This window comes from Gallinula chloropus (assembly GCF_964237585.1).
Source record: "Gallinula chloropus genome assembly, chromosome: 16".
In the NCBI taxonomy this organism is placed as follows: Eukaryota; Metazoa; Chordata; class Aves; order Gruiformes; family Rallidae; genus Gallinula; species Gallinula chloropus.
Genome location: NC_140101.1, coordinates 1,601,058 through 1,619,783, shown reverse-complemented (window position 1 = coordinate 1,619,783; position 18,726 = coordinate 1,601,058). Strand labels below are relative to the sequence as shown.

Genomic DNA, 18,726 nt, shown 5'->3' with positions numbered 1-18,726 from the left:
TCCAAATTCATCTTCAGGCTTTGGGAAAAGGGGATTGAGACATGTGGAGTGTAACAACAAGGCCAAAATAGATAGTGATGAACTCCTGGTTCTCCTTTATTTGGACCCATGTTCAGGCAGGCGTGGGTGATCCGTGTGCCACATCTCAGGAGTCTGTCTGCATCTCTGACAGCATCTCTCATCGCGCAGGTGCTGATGTGACGGTGACAGAGCCCAGCAGCTCTGACAGCAGGATGGACCGATCGGACCCCTACGCCAACGTTGACGAAGCCCTCATCGCTGGGGAAGCCAGCTACATCTCCCAGCCCCTGACTCCAGAGAAGGAGGATGCTCTCCAGGCTGCCACCGTCGCCAACCTGCGCGCGGCCCTCATGAGTAAGAACAGTTTGCTGTCTCTGAAAGCCGACATGCTGGGGGATGATAGTTCTCTGCTGTTCGAGTACCTACCCAAAGGCACGCACTCTCTCTCCCGTAAGTTTGTGTTCTTCTTGCATCTTTTGTTTCTGACACTGTGAGTGAAATCTTCAGTGAGAAGAAAACACAGGTCACTGTCTTGTTTATTACTCCTGATATGTTTAGATCCAGTTTTAAGTTCTGCTTCCTACCACTTGCCATAAAACTTGGTAACCTGTGTCTGGTATTGATGCAATTTTAATGTTACCTGCTGAAGCTGTGGAAGGAGCTCTTTAGTGTATGTGTACGTAGCACTTGTCCTCAAATTTCTCTTTTACTTGTTTGCAAAGTGGTGCTTGCAAACAGAACACAGAGTATTTGAGTGCTTATGGTAAGAGAAGTAGTGGCAGAGGTTTTGAATCCACAATTGACTGATGTTGAAAGGCCTGACTGTTGCTTCTGTGTCTGTAGAAAAAGTTGTGACATTGTAGATGGCATGATCTTTCCTTCTTGCTGTTTACTTTTATGCCTCTCTCTAAGTAATGAGCAGCTATTGATTGTTTCCTTACACTTGCACATGGAAACAAATGTTTTTCTTCAGGTTATCTGTTGGAGCTGGCTGACAGGTACCGTTATGCCTGGACAGCTTATTTTTCAGCATACTTGTGTATTTTCTTCATTGCAGTCGTAAAATAGTTTGGTTTTTCTAGTGCACAAAGAAAATAAATATTAATGCTGTGTTTTAGTAATACTCTCAGGAGATGAGGATATCGATTGTGACATAAAATACAGCAAGCAGTGGCTTTCTGAGTACTACATGTTAGTTTCCAGAAGAAAAGGTTTCTTTTAATCTATACTGTCAAAATTGACCAATGAAACAGAATGAAAAGATCACTCAAGATCTGTGTTACTTTATCTTTGCTTTCCCCAGTGGCAAGAGATAGGTAACTTCTACTGGTCACTTGAGTTGTGTGATAAAGGGAAATACCTGCATGGTGTAATGTCAGTCTCAGCATCTCTTCTTGCTTCTCATGCCTGAACAGATTTACTTTTAAAAGAATCTTTCTAAGTTTAGAGAGGGAAATTATTTTTCCAGTACCTGTATTCTGCAGCTTGAACGTTGGGGGGGGAGGGAACTGCTTATGTGGTGGTCTTGTTTCTTTGACAGTAGTTTGCATCCTGAATGATCTCCGATTAACTCAGATTTGGATGGTTCAAACTGGGCTCCTGAGTTGAAAAACCCTTCCCTGCAATAAAATAGCAAAGATCCTGTGTCACAGTGTAATCGCTGAGGCTGCCTGCAGTGAGAAGAGTGCCCTCAGCTGGCACCAGGACGGGTGGGACCTGGATCTACCCGGGGCTGATTTATGCACCGTGCCTTTGGATCTCTGACTTGTGACAGGGGAAATCATCTTCTGTCATGATAAACTGGAATAATGATGGGGCTTCCCTCTATCCATCATCCCTCTCCTGCTCGGAGTATTTTAGGTTTTACTTAAAAGCTGAAGGACCACTTGGTGTAGAGATAAATGAGCACGAGACAGTCATAAATTTGGGTTGGAAATTAGAGGCTGCCTAACCAGCTGAGAAGTGGGGTTCAGGAGCAGGGAGAACACCAAGTGGGTTTAAAATGAAGCTTGGTAGATTTAGGAAAGGGGGTAAATGACAGCTGGTTGAGAGGTGTGATGGCTGAGGAGGTCCTTCAGCCTCTGAGGTCCCTGTTTTCCAGTCCTGTCACTATTAATTTAGTTTCATTCAGTTAAGCTTCAATTATCTCATCTTTGTGGAAGCAAAGTGGATTGCCTAAGACAAAAAGAAGATGATTCTCTTGGTCTGCAGCTCTCACACGGGTACGTGACTGTGGCCTGGGAAGAGGATTTTTAGAGAACCAGGGAGTTAAGGGACATAGTTTTCTTTCATCTTACTCAGTTTCACAGGTATCGATTTATTCTAATCACTTGAAAAAGATATTCTGATATAAGTCTCACTTGCTTTTAAGTGGTCGTTACTGAATACAATAGGACACCAAGTTTAATGAGAGTTTTCAGTGTATAAAATGGCAGTAAAGCAAGTGTAAGAAGGATCTGGAGATCTAAAAGCACGGTCTAGGTTGGTGCTAGCTTTGTAGATGTTTTTTCACATCTTTCTTCAAACACAATCTGAGGATGTTGAGTCATTTTAAGTCCCGGGTTGTATTAAAATAAAAAAAAGAGGGGAGCATTGTGGGAGAATAGGAGCACAGTGAATAAGATTTTTATTTAAAAAACCCAAACAACAAACACCAAACGCAGCTGAGTGCACACCAGTCTCCATCTGTGTGGTTTGAAAAGGAAACACACATTTTCAGTGTTTTAAGTGATCAATCTCTCTTCGGTTTCAAAAATCTGAAGTGTGTTTTTAATATTAGCAGCTACCACCAATTTGTCTCTGCATCCTTTTATGAAGTTATGCAGTGAGTACCTGATTCCAGCAGCAGTGTCCATGCTCCTTTTTTCTTTTCTGGAGGAAAAGCCTTAGTGAAAGTGGTCAGATCCAAAGGGTATGTTATACATGGTTAAAAACTCCGGTGAGCCATTTCTGAAGGGGATACTAGTGTCCAACTTGGTGCACACATGGCAGGTTTCAGTATTTCTTCTGCATGGCTCATACTGTTGTAAAAGTTAATAGAGGATACCCCAAGCTTTCCATTTTACCCCGTGCTCTTCTTTCTTAATTCATTGTATATTGTAATGATGGTGTGAGGTGTGAAATTACTGGCCATTCTGCTGATGGAAAATTAAGCCCAGGATGAGGGGGTGGTGGGGGTTGCATCACTGTGATGTAATCAGATAGGCTACAGCATCTCTAAAGGTAATGGGTTTATTTTAAAATCAGAAGGAAAATTTAACTGTCTTGTCAGTGGGGGTGTTGCAGTTGCCAGATAACCTGCAGCAGAAGGGCTCTGAGATTTTGTGATGCTCATGGTGTATGATGGAGATTGACACTGTTCATGTGCTTGGCAGAAGCCTAAAGAACATGAGGGCTTTGCAGATAAAAGCATCAGTTATTCACGGTAATACTGAGGTCACCTTGGGTACCATTAGTTACTGAACCTGAATAGTGTGGTGTTGGGGACGACTTGTGGGCAGTTCTGATTGTCTGTACAGGCTTTCATGGTTAAAGCAGGTTCTTCTTTGCTGATTTCCATCTTCAGCAGTGCTGCTCCACTGAGCTCCCTGGCTGAAATAATGTGTGTTTTATTTAATTCACAGTACTGAACTTTGGTAGGGTTGTTGTGTGTGGTTGCACAAAAGTCTCAAAGGCTTTAGTTGAATGTTTTTAGTTGGTTTTGCCAAGTATAACCAAGGGAATTAGAATTGTAATACTCATTAGAAAATGAGCTTGTTTGCATCCTGATGTTCTCATTTAAAAAAAAAAAAAACCAAACAGTTAGAAAACCTTCAGATTTGGGGGTGATTGACCACCTTAAAGGGCGACTCTCCCACATTTCCAGAATAGTACATTGCATTCTTTTTCACATGTCTAACTTGGGCTTTTCCTGTTTACCCTGTTGCAACTGAAACTGTTTATAGAAGCAATTCCTATGAAGCTGGCTGTCCAAGCGATTACATGGTACACAGAGCCCTTTTCTTTGGGGCAAACCAGCTAATACGTTATTTTTAGTTAGTGGTTCATTGGAGCCAATAATTTATCCTTGCACTGGATGTAAAGGAATATATTTTACACAGTGGTCAACTTTCCCAGGATGGAGTTAAAGGAATTCAGTTTGGCCTGGATTTTTTGTGCATGGTAAAAGAGGCTTAGGGGAGAATGGATGCAATTTGAAATGAGAAGCGATAACCTTTGCCTTTCTCTTGTCCACAATGGTTTACTGTCCAGCTGTCAGAACACTGTATTCCTATAAATACTGCTAAACCATCGCAGAGCTGACTGAAGGAAAGTGCTTTTCATTTCTGGTTTAGAAGTGAAAATCCTTTACATTGAAATCCATTTCAGTACAAATTTAGGAGGGGAAAAGGTTTCCCGCAGCGCTGGTCAGAATGGGACAAATCCTGAATTCAGGTCCTGTTTGCGTCCTCATGTGCGGGTTTCTCTTCTTGTGTTACTTGCAGTTCCTGAAACCAAATAAATATTCACTGTTGTTTAAAAAAAATCATCTTTGTACTTTGTTGTGTTGTACATCTTTGTGGCTCGTGTTGGGTGGTCGAGTTTACTGTATCTCCTTACTCAAATTCATTGCTCCTTCAGTAGCTTTGCCTTTTGCCTTAAGAAGCACCTGGTTTCTTAGGGACATGTGTAACTCTGTAGAGGTGCTAATGAAGAATTAATCAGACCAAACCCCACTGGCTTATCTTTACTGTATGCTCAAATACTGTTTGTTTAGGGAAGCACAACCCCGAAGTTAGGGATGGTCACAGTGTGTAGCGTCAGTGTAACCGGGGCAGTTTGAATCAGTTTGGGATGCTCAGGGTGAAAAAAAGATGGTGTGGATGTCTAGGCAGGAATTCTGCTGTGGACTTGAGAGCTGGATTCGTGGTAACAGTTTCTAATGGGAAATATTGATGAATTTGGTTTTCACCCCCATTTTTTCCTATCTTGAATTTATGGGGTTTCAGCACCTTTGTTGTCCCACCTTACAACAGCAACAGATGAGCACCACCAGAATGAAAACTGCAGGTATTCCTGTCACCCCCGAATAGAGTTCACTACGTGGTGAAAGATTTCAATCTGCCATCAAAGCAGAGGAAGGTAAATCAAACATCCAGCTTGTGGCACAAGAGCAGAATTTCCTTTGATAGCTGATAAAAACAAAATCAGGTTTGGGATTGTTGGCGTTTAGAAATCTCTGTGTGGTGGTTTCACTCCAGCCCTTTGTAGTAACCCAGATCACAGCGTATTGTGTGCGGACACAGCATAAACTCTGACTTGTTTGTAGCTGCATTAAAGAGTGTGTGTTTTATATCTGTAAAGGTTTCAACCAGACTCTCTTGTGTTAGAAATTAAAAAAAGCCTTTGGGGCACAGAGTGCTTTAAAATATGAATTTGTTTACTGTTGTGCCACCTTTTGTTCTGATTTTGCCTGCTTGCCTTTCAAAAATAACAACCTGCTTGATATGTCATTCCATTATTCAGTCAAGGTGTTTGGGAACATTTGTTTAACAATTTGTAATGTACACTGATGTGGATTACACAGTCTTTATTTGTGTTTAGATTGGTCATTGATTATCAGCGCAGTTTCTGGAATACTGGTTACTGTTTGGCTGTTGCAGCAGCGTAGGCAAGAGGGTGTGCTTCTGCTTTGGACAAAGGAGGTTTTCCTTTTTAACTATGGGAGATTGCTCTTAGAGTGTAACCACTGTTGAATAATTTTGTACAAATAATTGCACTTCCACACTTGCTAGCTGTAGAAGGAAAGGAATACTTTCCCCCCATCTTTTGTAAAGCACTTTGAGATCGAGGACTGACAGTATTGTATTTTAAAAAAACAACCCAACTGTGGACAGATCTGAAGCTTTGACATAGATTTTCAAGAAAGCAGTCGAATGAAGATTGTGTGTGTGCTGCTTGGGTTGAAATGTGTTCGAGTCGGTGCTTCTCCAAGAGGTGTCTTTCAGAACCGCGGTTGCTCTGGATGTTTGTGCTGCTCTGTGCTGCTTCCTCCCGACGGACTCTTTTAGTGGCCATGCCACACGATGTGACTCCACCACATACATCCCACACAGATGAGGCGTTTCTGGGTGGGGAGGCTGGTTTTTTAAAAACATAAAAAACACCCCAACAAATAAAACCTGGCATCGCTGTCCTGCTGCGTTCCCTCCCACTGACAGAAGATGAGCTGCGAGTGCTGGTGCGCTGCCTGTGCAAGGCCTTTTTTAAAACCACCAGCTGGTGCTAGTTCACGTGGGTGAGATTCGTTTCCTGTGTTCCCCAGGGCCTGGCACCAACTCCAATCGTTCAAGGGGCGAATGTGATGGCAAAGTGGAAGCACCGTCTCCCCCGCTGCCTTCATCACACCTTGCCACTCAGAGCCCCCCTGAGATCTGCTCCTCTGGTGAAATGTCACCAGAAACCATGATAAAGGGAGAGATGCCTTCCTCAACCCAGGTAAGATCATGGGGGGAAATGCAAAGACATTTAAATGAATCTTAAAAAAATAAGAAATTTAAATGCATCTTTAAGAGTACCTTTTTAATCAAATTCTCCCCAGTTATGAGTACTCTGAAAGACTGTATTACCTCATACTTTGATCTGTTAGGCTTTTTGTGTTTCTTTTTTTTTCCCTCCACCTTAAATATAGGTTATTTTAAAACTAGAAGTTGTTGGAGATCGGGGCTGGTGCTGTCCTGATTTTATCCTTTCTGCCTTACCTCAGCAGAGCTGACATTCAAAATACTATATATATTTTTTTAAGTATACATGTCCTTTTTATTGTAAATCACTGTGTTTGTGAAACACTGCATACATGAATGCCATCATGGCATAAAGATAGCTGAGACCCCAGCTGCCCCGTGCCCATTTCTGGTGTTTTGCCTTTGGGTTTCTTGTAGCTGTCTAAATTTAGATAGAAGCAGGCTGGCTTTTGGTATTGCAGAAGTCAGGACTTTGACATAAAATCCACAGCTTTCTGTGACTTTTCTTATTAATAATATTTTGGAATGAGACTTTAGTTCTGTTAAACAAATGGGTGGAAACGCAGAGTATTATTTTCTTTCCCTTTGCAGTCACCTCAGAGCAAAGGGAGCTGGTAGGAACGGCTGGTAGCCGCTTGCCCGGTCTCCAGGAGACCTGCCCAGGCTGCATCATGCCTCTGCCTCATAGAGGGTTGCCATCTGCTGCACGCTGGCATCTTGCAAATGCTTTATGGAAAAAAAAAAATAAAAATCAGCTTTTATTTATAATTTGGATCAGCAATGCCAGAGAGCATTGCAGAAAGGGAACTACCCAGAAGGTGTTTGTTTTCTGTGGGCTTTTCTATGTGGAAAGAAAAAGAAGCTATGTAGGGCTAAGGGAAAATTTTCCAGTTCTGCTGTCTGCTAGATGTTTCCTGCCCAGCGCTTCCCATTGGCCTGGTTACAGATGTTCAGTGAGACTGATAACTGAGTGGCAACCAGGGCCGAAACAGTCTTTAAACTCCAAGTATTGTAAAATATGGCCCAGTGAACTTAGCTGCTTTGGCAGCAAAAGCTTTGTCAAGGCAAACAGGATCTCCAAGTCAGTCCATGAGCCTCCCTTAAAGAAGGGGTGAAGGCGATGGGAGTCAGAGCACAAGGTACAGGGGTGTGCTCCTGTAAATGCTTGCTGTAACGTAGTGTGCTTTTCATTCACAGGCCACCTATGATGGGTTTTTATCCCTTTGGCAGTTTGCTAACTCTGATTCAGGTAAGTGGAGAGAAAAACACCTGTTCATAAACTCTCATTATTCTGTACCAGAAGACACTGATGGGTACATGTGCTCGTGTGTTTCTGGTTTAGATGGGAGCTTCTCAAGATCAGAAGACATGGATGTAACCACCGATGGCCTGTTCCTGGATGCAGCCCTAGCCAAGAGGTTGACCTGTGGTTTCTGCAGGAGGGTTTTCCAGTGTGTGGAAGAGCTGAAGGAGCACATCCACGAGCATGCTTTCTCCATGCTTCTCCCATTTGACTTGGTTGACTGCTCCCGGCCTGGCCTTGCCGACAGCGTCCCTCCTGGCCAGCTCGCCCGGTTCCAGTGCTCCAAATGCCCTGCAAGCTTCACTCTGAAATCGAACATGGATCGGCACGAAAAGACCATCCACTTCAACTGTAAGAAGATGCAGTGTCCTAACTGTGCCAAGCTGTTTCGGGACAAGACAGACTTAAACCGCCACCTCATGTCTGTGCACTCAAACGAGCGTACTTTTGTGTGTCTCTTCTGTGGCAAGGGCTTCGGTACACAGAAGAACCTCACTAACCACCTGAAAGCGTGTTACCTGGGCGCTGCCCAGCAGGGCGGGTGTGAGCTTTTGGACAGTGTAGGCCGGAGCGAGGATCCTGAGGATGCGTAGCTCCTGTTGTGTGTATGAGGTGCTGCTTTTGCACTAGGAAAAGCAAATTGTTCCATTGTTCTCACGCTGCAAATAAACGTACAGCGGGGGTGGTGTAACAGAGTAACTCCCCAGAGCTGATCAGGCTGGTGTGTACTGGTGCTAGGTACTGTGTATCTGCAGCCACAGTGCCATTTGGGTGTGAAGGGAACTTCTGTCAGTCAGTATAACAGGCACTTTGGCTGCTGTATTGGTGTGGTCATACTGTGCGCTTATACTACCTTAAACATTTCTATCAGTAGATCTCAAAGTGCTTTATAAAAGAAACAGTGATACCTTCCTTGTATTCCCTGGGAGAACAACATACCTCGGCTTGTTGGGCATGTTAGTGGTAGAATCAATAATAGAATTCAGTCTTCTGAGTTCTGGTCTAGTGCTCTGCCTGTTAGACAATTTGGGCATTTCAGGGTTTTGCAGCTTGAGATGAGGAGCTGTGAAATCACAGGGTTACTCAGCCCTGTAAGCTGTTCATAAACTCTGGTCCTCCACGTCAAGGAGAACATGCTGCTTGTTCCTACGTGCATCAGGGTATATTCTTTGGGCTTGAAAGTGATCGTGAGGCTTGTGTGTTTTACTGGGGTTATGTTTGAGTACTTTTAGGGCTTTTTAAAAAACATACTGGGTTTTTGGCTGTGATTTTCAGGAGTTCTGCAGATTTTCCTGGCTCGTTTGTTTTCTGTAATGGTTAGCCAGACCGAATGTATGTTGTTGAAACCGAGGAGAGGAGCCTGTACATGGGAGAGCTACTTGTAACCTAGGCTGTGCATATAAAATCAGTAGTGGTTGCTACTGGAGGGTAGAAGCCTTACTCTGATTCCTGTTTTATTATGGGAAATTGTTTTATTATTTTAAAAGATAAATATTTCTATGTCTCTTCCTATATATTTAGGTGCAAAACCAGATGATAGTAACTGTGAAAGTGGTGTGGTTAAGTGTAGTGCTTCCCAGCTGTGCTCTGCACAGCACAGCTTGTCAGCAGCTGGAGCTCTTTGTGTTGTAGGGTTCCTTTCCCTGAAGTGCGAGAGAGGCGGCTGAGAGATGAAAGCAGCTTCTGCGAGTGATCTTTATTGTTCTTCGGAGAAGTTCTTTCTCCAAACTTTTGTTGCATCTCAGGGAGACCAAAATGAGAAATACTTGGTTGTGTGTAGAGGTTTTGAGCAGCCTGGGGGTGTCCGGGGAGAGGCTCTTGCTAAAGCTGTTCCCTGTGGAAAGCCAGACGAGAGCGATCACCCAGTTCCTGCTGCCCTGGCGCTCCGAGAGGGAACAGGTACATTCTGGTGCAGGGCTGCTCTGCCCATTCCTCAGAGCTTGGGGAAGCCAGAGTTTCCCTGCTTGGCTTAGTCCTTACTCTTCATTTAGGTGGGGTGTGCAGAGTTGATAGTACATTCCTATGTAATCAGCACAGCACATCCTCCTTTGATAGTGTCTTTTATTTGGGTTTTTACCAATCGCATTCGTTTTTTTCGTTCTTGTCACCGTTGATTCCTTTGGCATTGCAGATCACCCCTATCTGAATCTGGATACTTCATAGTCTGTCAGCTTCCCTTGCTAGAGGTGTCAGTAGAATTGCCTCATAATCTTCTCCGCTCTTAAACAACCAGCAAGTGGGGAAGGAGAAAGCTGAGCCAGAAGAGGAAGTTGTGATCAAAACTAGCCTTTTCTGGAAATTGGGGAGCAGCGTGGTGGGATTTGTCTGAATCAGAAAAATAAGATGCCAGCAAAAGTCATTTCAGCAAATTTTAAAAGAATTTGTTCAGGTGATAACAGTTAATGACATTTTGTGTTTGTTCATTTTTTCCATCTTGGAGAATTTAAGTCAATGCAACTGGTTTTCTATAGGCAGGTCAACTCGTTCTTCCTAATAGAGGTTTAAGTAGTATTTTACTTGGCCTGTACATCAGAGTGCTTCCTGACTTCAGTGCTGAGAGTTTCCCCTGCTTCCTTTCAGGCTCAGGGGTGGGCTCCTTTAAACATTAGAACCACAGGGTATAAGGTAGCAGAGGAGTTTCCCATTAGGAGGCGGCGTGGGAAGATGATGGGAATTGCAACTTTGACGTTTAAACTGCATCTTGCTATTTACTACCTTAAATAGGAGGATCGAGTGGACAAGAATTGTCTTAAAGTTTGTGAATCCTTTGTAATAAGGAAACCAGCGTAGTACTTCAGGGATTAACAGCTGTGGTTTGGTGTACAGAATTGATACAGAACAGCTCTACCAGGCAGTAGGTCCCCAGTGCTTTCCCTTCTCTCAAGTCAGAGATGCAGGAGCCTATTTCATTTAACAGCCTCAGTGAAGTCAGTAAATTTCCTTGAGATGACAATACCAAAGACTTCTTTTTCCAAGCATTCTTGTGTTTGGGTTAAAAATGCACATCTTCTGTAAATACTTTAGTGAAATGAAGCACATCAATTTTTTACTGTGGCACTGTGTGTATTACATTCCCCCTTTCCTGGTGCTCACCTACTGTGGTTGTGCCCAGTAGCTGGTTATCTACAGCACTGCTGTTAATGGTCTTGATGATCTCATTAAAGGTTATTTCTTAGGACCATAATGCTGCTATACCTGAGCTCTATAAAATATTGAAGTTTAGACAAAAGATTGTGCTCAAACGTTGTTCATTAAATATATGTACTTGGGGGTGCATATATTTAGCAGTACTGTACAATGTTAACTCTGCAATACAGCTATTTTCCTAACAATGCTGCTGTTGTTTCTCAGGTGTTTTGTAGAGACTATTTGGTGAAAAAAAATAGTTTTCAATAAAACTACAGCTGCAAAAAGTGTTCTGTGACTATTTTTAAATAGAAGTGTGCTAGAAGCTGAAGCAGTTATTCCTGAGCGACTTAGGCTGGGTGCAAAGCAAAAGTAAGCAGGAGGGAGCTTGGAATCAGAAAGTGGTTAATGAATATGTTGTTGGAGATGCATTGGTGTGTTGGAAACACTGTCTGGGTGTGAAAGTGGCCGTCCTGCAAGTTGTGTGCCTCAGGGTTGGAGTTGCTTTTCAGCTTCTGCAGTGGCTCAGCCTTAAAGTGAAGAGACAGGATCGGGCAGTGAATAAGAGGAGGCAGCTGGTTGGTTAGAACTTGATGGATCAGGTATGATCCAGTGATGCAGGGAGTCCTGGATCTCGTGGCATGCTCTTCATTTTGTAATCATGGGATCGGGTTGCTGTTGGGATCTCTGTGGCAGCAGCTTGTCCTGCTGGCTGTGCTTGGCATGGGTAGCACCTCCCAGTTGTTGAGTGGCACTGGACATGGCCTTGGACTGGAGGAAGGGATGTTACATGTCCCCTCCTGACTTCACTTGATCACCTTACAGCTTGCTTACCTTGTCTAGACTCTGCAGTCATGGGGTTATAGAGCCTGGGGAATGTGTTGGTGAGGCCAATCACTAATCATCACACAGTTAACGAGATCAGACCGGAAACATCTTTATCATCACCAGTAGCTTTGTGTGGTAGAATTGACACTTGGTGTAGAGGACAGTGGGCTCCTTGCCTCAGATTGTATAGACAAGGGGGTGTCAAGTCCAAAGGAGGAGATGAAGCTAAAAATACTTCCCTTGTATTAGAGAAAGAGCTTTCATATTCTAGTTGTTAAAAAAATCCCAGGATGACAAACCCTGTAAATCAGAAGACAGACATGGGGTGGGTGGGAGGAGGGCTGGGTGGCTCCTGCACAAGGCTCCGGGCATCGGGCTGTGTTAAGGTACCTCCTCTGGGAGGTTCCCAAAGCAGCAAGTGCATAGTCACTTCCAGACCCTGCCCAATGGCAGTGAGTGAAGAAGATATTCTTTAGCATTCCCTTTCCCTGTTGTCAGTATTGCAGCCGTGGCCTGGGCAAGTAAGCACTCTTTCCATCCCCATTCCTTGGGCTATAAAACTCTCCTGACAGCTCTACAGGTGTGCTGAAAAAGCCCCACCAAACCACCCAAAAAATAAACACCCTTAAGGTGGGTCCAGCAGGGTTGCTGAGCAGCCCAAAGCAGCGAGTCAGGAGCACAAGAAAAGGGTATGGGAACATGGGATCCAATTCCAACTGCTAATCAAAGGAAATGGCTTTTCCACAGCTGCCTGGGTGGAAGATACATTTCATTCCAAGTAGTCAAAACAAATGCTAAGGCAAAATTCCTACCATGGCAGCTTTTAAGACTCTGAATCGTGCTTTTAGTCTGCATTAGAGAGAGAAAACTGCTTGGAATACTTCCTGTGAGATGAGCTGGTGTGGAAGGGTTTGCTTTGGTTCTAAGGGCTGGTGGTACCTGAGTTACAGATGTCTCTCAGTAGCATCGTGCAGTTTGCACTTCTACACAAGTGGCCAGTGTGGTGACTTCTGACATGGTTTTACCTGTGTTGCAGATACCAAGGCACAGGAAACTTAAACAGAAGGAGAAAAAAATACCTCACAAATTGGGCATTGAGCGGTGGGGTGACTGAGCATTTCAGTAGCTTGGTTTCAGTGTGCAGTGTAACTGAGGGCATGCTTGGTGTACCTTCAGCTTGTAGGGCTTTTGTAGGAGATAACATCTCAATAAACATCTAAAAACTATTGCAAAGCCCTGGGTATTTTAGAAGCCATGTAGTAGGGCTGGTATTTTCCTTATTCCCTTAGCTCTCCTACATAGACTGGTTTCATTTACCAAGAGCCATTTACATACCCCGTTGGGTACTTAAGGTGATTAAGTAGAACTTGCTTGCTTTATTCCACTTGTTATGTAAACAATATATTGCTTTGAGAAATGACAGTAATTAGGAGAAAAGTGGGTGAAAATTACCATACTAATGGAAAGCAGCAGAAATATTAGGAGGAGGAGATTTAAAGTCAGATCCAGGTGGACAGTGGCTTCCAAGTTAGACAGTGGGTGGATGTCTTCAGGGAGCAGCAAATACTGTGTTCACCTGCTGTACTTTGCATATTGCACTTGCACTTGGGCTGGAGGAGGAGATGCCGAAGCAGCTGCCGTGTGCATTCTCCTGGCAAATTAGACCCTTGGGCTGTCAGTACTGTCCCTGTCCCCTGGGTGTGCTCTGGGTGGGCTTCCGAAGGGATGGCAAGACAAAGGAAAATTAACAGTGTCAGGACAGCCTCAAAGAATTCATTCCTTTTCTAGTTCAGCAAAACATCACTGAGGGGGGACAACGGACGGACAGACGGACAGAAGAAAGTCTGCCAAGGGCTGTATGTGGTTGTTTCATAAGGAGGCTTGCAAGGGTCATGCTGATTCTACGTTAAGCATCCTTTTCATTTCTGTATCCATGCTGCAGTGGTGATGCCAGCTGAGAACTGGATAACGTAGACTGGTTTGCTGTGACTGTCCCGTTTCTTCTGGGTAACCCTGGGTCTCTGCACCTGCACTGAGATTCACCCCTGGAGGGACTGATCGCTCCATCCCTGGAGTGATGGTCTTGCATGAAACCAAAGCACATGGCACTGTCAGGGTGTTACCTTGGTGGCCTTCTGGTCATGACAAGCTGCTACTTCCACAAATAATAGTGTTGGAATTTTACATCTTGATATTTAGGATAATCCCTTGTAATAAATCTGAATTAGAGCAGCTTGTCAGCCCCTTTATTTGCCATTTAGCAAGCGATAGGCAGTGTGTGTTACAGACTGGTGGTAAATGCTTGTTGGAAAGCTGCTCTGGTGACAGTACATGAAGTTCTAGCTATAATAATGTAAGTGCAGTGGTGTAGTGTAAGGATTTAAAATGCATAGGTGGTTAAGAGGAGAGAGTGTGACTTCACAGTGAACCAAATAGTGAAATACTAAGCAAGAAGACTGACCGTTTTGAGGCATTCTGAAAGTAATCCCTGCTTTGCTTCTCTTACAGTCAACGAGTTCACAGTCATCAGGAAGAAATTCAAGTGCCCCTACTGCAGCTTCTCAGCCATGCATCAGTGCATCCTGAAGAGGCACATGCGATCCCACACGGGAGAAAGGCCCTACCCCTGCGAGATCTGTGGGAAGAAGTTCACCCGCCGGGAGCACATGAAGCGGCACACATTGGTAAGAGCGCGGGCGCTGGGGGGGAGCAGGAGCTCCAGCTGCTTTAGGTCAGTATTTTTGGTTTCCCCACTGGATCTCCCCTCAAGAATTCTCCAGGATCTCTTCTTCCCCCTCCACCTTTCAAAGCCCCCGTGTTTTGCTGCATGCTCAGCCGGAGATAATCTCCACCTGCTCTCCAAGATCAGCTGGAGGCTTCCCAAGTTGCACCTCAAAACAGCAAACCCAGAGCAGGCTTATCCATCCTGTTTCACACTGCCTGAGCCTTGGGGACAGGAGGTCACATAGCTGATGCTGTCTTAAGGATGGAAAAGGATCTTTATGTCTTTATTTGTCATCAGTTGAGTGACTCCGTGCAGAAACCTGTACAATAAGTCACTCATCAAGAACAAGGCAAAACTACTCTGGCTTGGCAGTGCTTAGTTACTGAAAATTAATTGTTATGCCTTATTAAAGACGGTTCTCAAACCGACTAGGAGGTGCCTGTGCCATTACCTGGCTTTGCACAACTTCTTTGGGAACAAAATTTTAAGCCAAATGTTGCTTTTTCTCCAGGGAGATTTAATTTGCCATCCTAAAGCAGTTTCTCTAAGCTTGGTGTAGAGGTGATGCTGGGGAAGAACACGTGGCTTCTACCTTTCATTTCAGTAAGCTCTGTTCCCCCTCTAGTTAAGCTGATGGAGAAAACTTATTTAAAAAATAACAACTGGGGCTGGTAGCCACGAGGTTCTAATACAGTGAGAAAAATAAACACCACAAGTGTTGCCAGTTCAGTGCCTAAGAAGATTTGTCGAGGTCATTCAAACAACTTTTCCCATACTTATATTATCTCTATATAATATTCAAAATGTAACCAATAATATAAATGAAAAGAATCTCTTACTGGGTGGGTGTGCTTTATACTAAGTGCTGTTTTCCTAGTTGTAATCCCCAAAAAGCTGCAAGGAACTGTATTTCCCTCACCCCAGTCCTGCAAACACACGTGTCCCCTCACATACCTTCCTTCAGAGGCAGCTGAACAGCAGTAACACTGCTTGGTTCAAGTGTGACAGGACTGGCAGTTCCCTTTCCTTGCTCTCTAAACTTCTGTGCTAATGAGAATCTTTATGTACAGTGGGGAAGGGAGGAAAATAAGTTCCACCCTCCAGGACTGAAACTGAGATCCACAAACTGATGTGGAGTTGTGGGGTTTTGCTGCTGGAGTCACTCGTGGTTCTGTGGAGTCTGAAGTTGAAGCTCTGTCCTACACCCAGGGAGATGGAATCAGCTGTTGGAGCACAGAGAGGAGAGGATATGTGTGTGTCTCAGTCTCTGCATGGCTTCTCTTAGAGCAGGACTGAAGCTGGGTTAGAAAATACCAGCTCTATTACAAGTTTTTTGCTGCCAATTCCTGAAAAAAAAACCCAAAGCAACACTGAAAATACCCATTTGTTTTCATTTCCAAAGAGCTGTAGATGACTCAGGGACATCCTGGAATGGGTGCACAGAACAAAAACAGGGCTTGGGGGGGTTTTTTGGGTGCTGTTAGAAGCACCCAGAAAAATTCCAGTTTCGATATTTCTCTGAAGCTTCTTTTGAAATTAAACTACCCAAAAGGGGTATTTTTAATATGCAAATGACACTGTGATTTCAGTGACACGGGCGGCCGTGCAGGTTGTCTGATGTGCTTGTGGCAAGAGTCAGTGCTGGGTTCCTGCCCTTGGGGTGTCTTGTCATCTTATTTCCTGGCTTAATCGTAAATCTGAGAAGGCGAATGCTGGTGTGTGTCAAGTAAAAACACTGTTCTAAAAATAACCAGGAGGAAAAGGAAGTAGGTTTAACACCAAAACCTTGTTTCTTTCAATTCCTCAAATGGTAACCAAAGACAGAAGAGACTATTTTAGTTTGTTTAGCTCAGATTAAAAAGCCTACTTTTATAGAATCCCAGACTGGTGTGGGTTGGAAGGGACCCCAAGGATCACAGAGCTCCAACCCCCTGCCACAGGCAGGGACACCAACCTCCAGGCCTGGAGCTACACAAGGTTGCCCAGGGCCCCATCCAACCTGGCCTTGAACACCCCCAGGGATGGGGCACCCACCCCCTCTCTGGGCAGCCTGTTCCAGCCCCTCACCACTCCCTCTGCAAAGAACTTCCCCCTAACATCTGATCTAAACCTTCCCTCCATTAGCTCAAGGCTCCAACAAATCCTGGCACCAAGTGGCTTAAATCCTAAAAGAGTATTTGCTTTCCTGGGGCTTCATAAAATCTTTGCATCTCAAATCTTCATGTGGTGGCAGAGCACAAACTGAGATTTCTTGTCCTGGAGAGGTTGTGTCCAGCAAGAGCTGCTACCCCTGCCATACCATCAAGATTTTTCAGCTTAGAAGAAGACTTAACCAAGAGTCTTGGTCATAGCTTGAAGCGACTCATCCCTGTGTGATTCAGTATATACTGAACTTCCTTACCTGCTCTGCTGCAGCATCACAGGTGACCACAAACTGCTTGAAAGCCAGCAGGAGAAGCTCAGAGAGGAGAGAGCCCTTCTGTTTGTGTGCCCAGCCTCTTTCCTTGCGGTCCCTTCTTTAAAAATGACTTCCATAAAAGATCCATGGTGAACGTGGTTGTTACTGCAGGCACTCCCCCAGCTCAGCAGCTCCCTCTGACCCTGCTGCTGTTGCACAAGCATGTGTGTCTCTTTTCCTGGGAAGAGCTGCTGCCTGCTCAGCTGGCGGCCGGTTGGCCGCTCGCGGCAGATGCCGGCAGCGCAGCACAGCTTGCCAAGCAGCAGTGCTGCCCGCACCGGGCAGGCACTTAGCTCCAGCCCTTGGCACCAGGATGATCAGGGGGCTCCCAGATGAGTTGCTATGGTGTTCAAAACCCCACCATCTCCTCCTGCTTCCTTCCATGCGTGTGCAGCCGTTCAGATGAGTGCCCAGCCATCTGCTCGGGGGACTGCCTGCTCCCTGAGATGTCCCTCCCTTCTTTCCTCAGGGGCTTGGGGTTCTGGGGGCAGATCCAAGCAGTGAGCTTAGCCCTGCTGCAGGAGCCCAGATTTCAAGACCTGTTCCTGGTTTTGCAGCAGGGAACACCTTGTCATGCCAGCTGGTGGCCTCCATCATTACAGGCTGAGAACTTCCCCCTTTTAATGTTTTTCCCCAAATGTAGGATGATGTCAGCACAACCTTTTCCCCTCTCTCCTTTGGAATACTGGTATTTAATCCATTAGAATATGGTCTTTCTAATGGCATCTTTGGATGCTGAGGCCCAAAGGCTGTTTCTGTGTTTAATTCTTGCTGATTTGGCCAGAAGGGAAATAAGATTAATTCCAGCTCAGCTGGATCCAGTAATCCAGCTCACTTTGAATATGCTGACTAAACTGGCAGTGTTGGAAAAGAGGAAGAGAAGGGATCAGATTTTTAACAGATACTTCAGTTATGCACTGGATTAGAACCAGCTTTATAACTTGTCTGTTTTATATGGCTCTCTCAGCCCTTGTTCTGCAGCCTTGACCATCTCCTGTAACCCTGCTCAGCTTTTGATGTGAGAAAATCATTGGAATAGTTCAACGTGAGCGATACCCGTAGACACTGTTAGATGACTCTGACCAGCCCTGTCCCACTGCTTTAAAAAAGCTTAACATGTCCTTTAAAAACTGTAAAACACAATGACTTTGCTTGATGCTGGTGAAGAATACATCGCAGGGCCGAGCTCAGGGCAAGGGGAACCTGAGCCAGAGCACATCAGAAGAGCTCACAGGCTTTGAACACGGTTGGGACCGGTGCCATACAAAGCCCAAACGAGTGTCCTGCGGTACTGAGGGCTGAAGGGGGGTAAGGTGGGTCAATTTGTCCTCTTCCCAAAACCCTTCAGCTCGGCTGGGTATTCCAGATGAGCAATGAGCACGGGGTTACAGAGAATCCAGTTGTCAGAGCAGGTGATCCTGTGCTGGGGCAGGAGCTGGTGGAAAATGAAAGGAAGGACTTTTCCAGGCAAGGTGTGTTTAACCAGGGAAACCTTTCCTGCAGGCTGTTGTGAGCATGAAAAGAATAAATGAGTTAAAATGGGGATTAGGCATGGGTGATGTGTGTGCAGAGGCTGTGGTAGCTGATGGTGTGCATGAAATGCCTTGCTCTCAACTCCAAATCGCTGGCCACGGAGCAGCGTGGTTACAAGGTGAGATACTTCTCTGCTTCTACACTGGTTCCCAAAGTGCCTTCTGCCAATCAGTGCCAGCAACAGAGCATTGGCCAGGGTGAGCTCCCGGGCTGCCCCAGTGTGCTGTTA

General features: G+C 44.9%; 1 protein-coding gene across 1 annotated transcript in view; it reads left to right on the top strand.

The window, feature by feature from the left end:
- Positions 1-18,726, top strand: part of ZBTB46 (zinc finger and BTB domain containing 46) — a 48,238-nt gene that overhangs the window by 27,622 nt on the left and 1,890 nt on the right. Inside the window, exons 4-5 of the mRNA XM_084271618.1 lie at positions 190-471; positions 14,290-14,465. Coding sequence (XP_084127744.1) covers positions 190-471; positions 14,290-14,465 — 458 coding nt within the window. The remainder of the gene's footprint in view (positions 1-189; positions 472-14,289; positions 14,466-18,726) is intronic.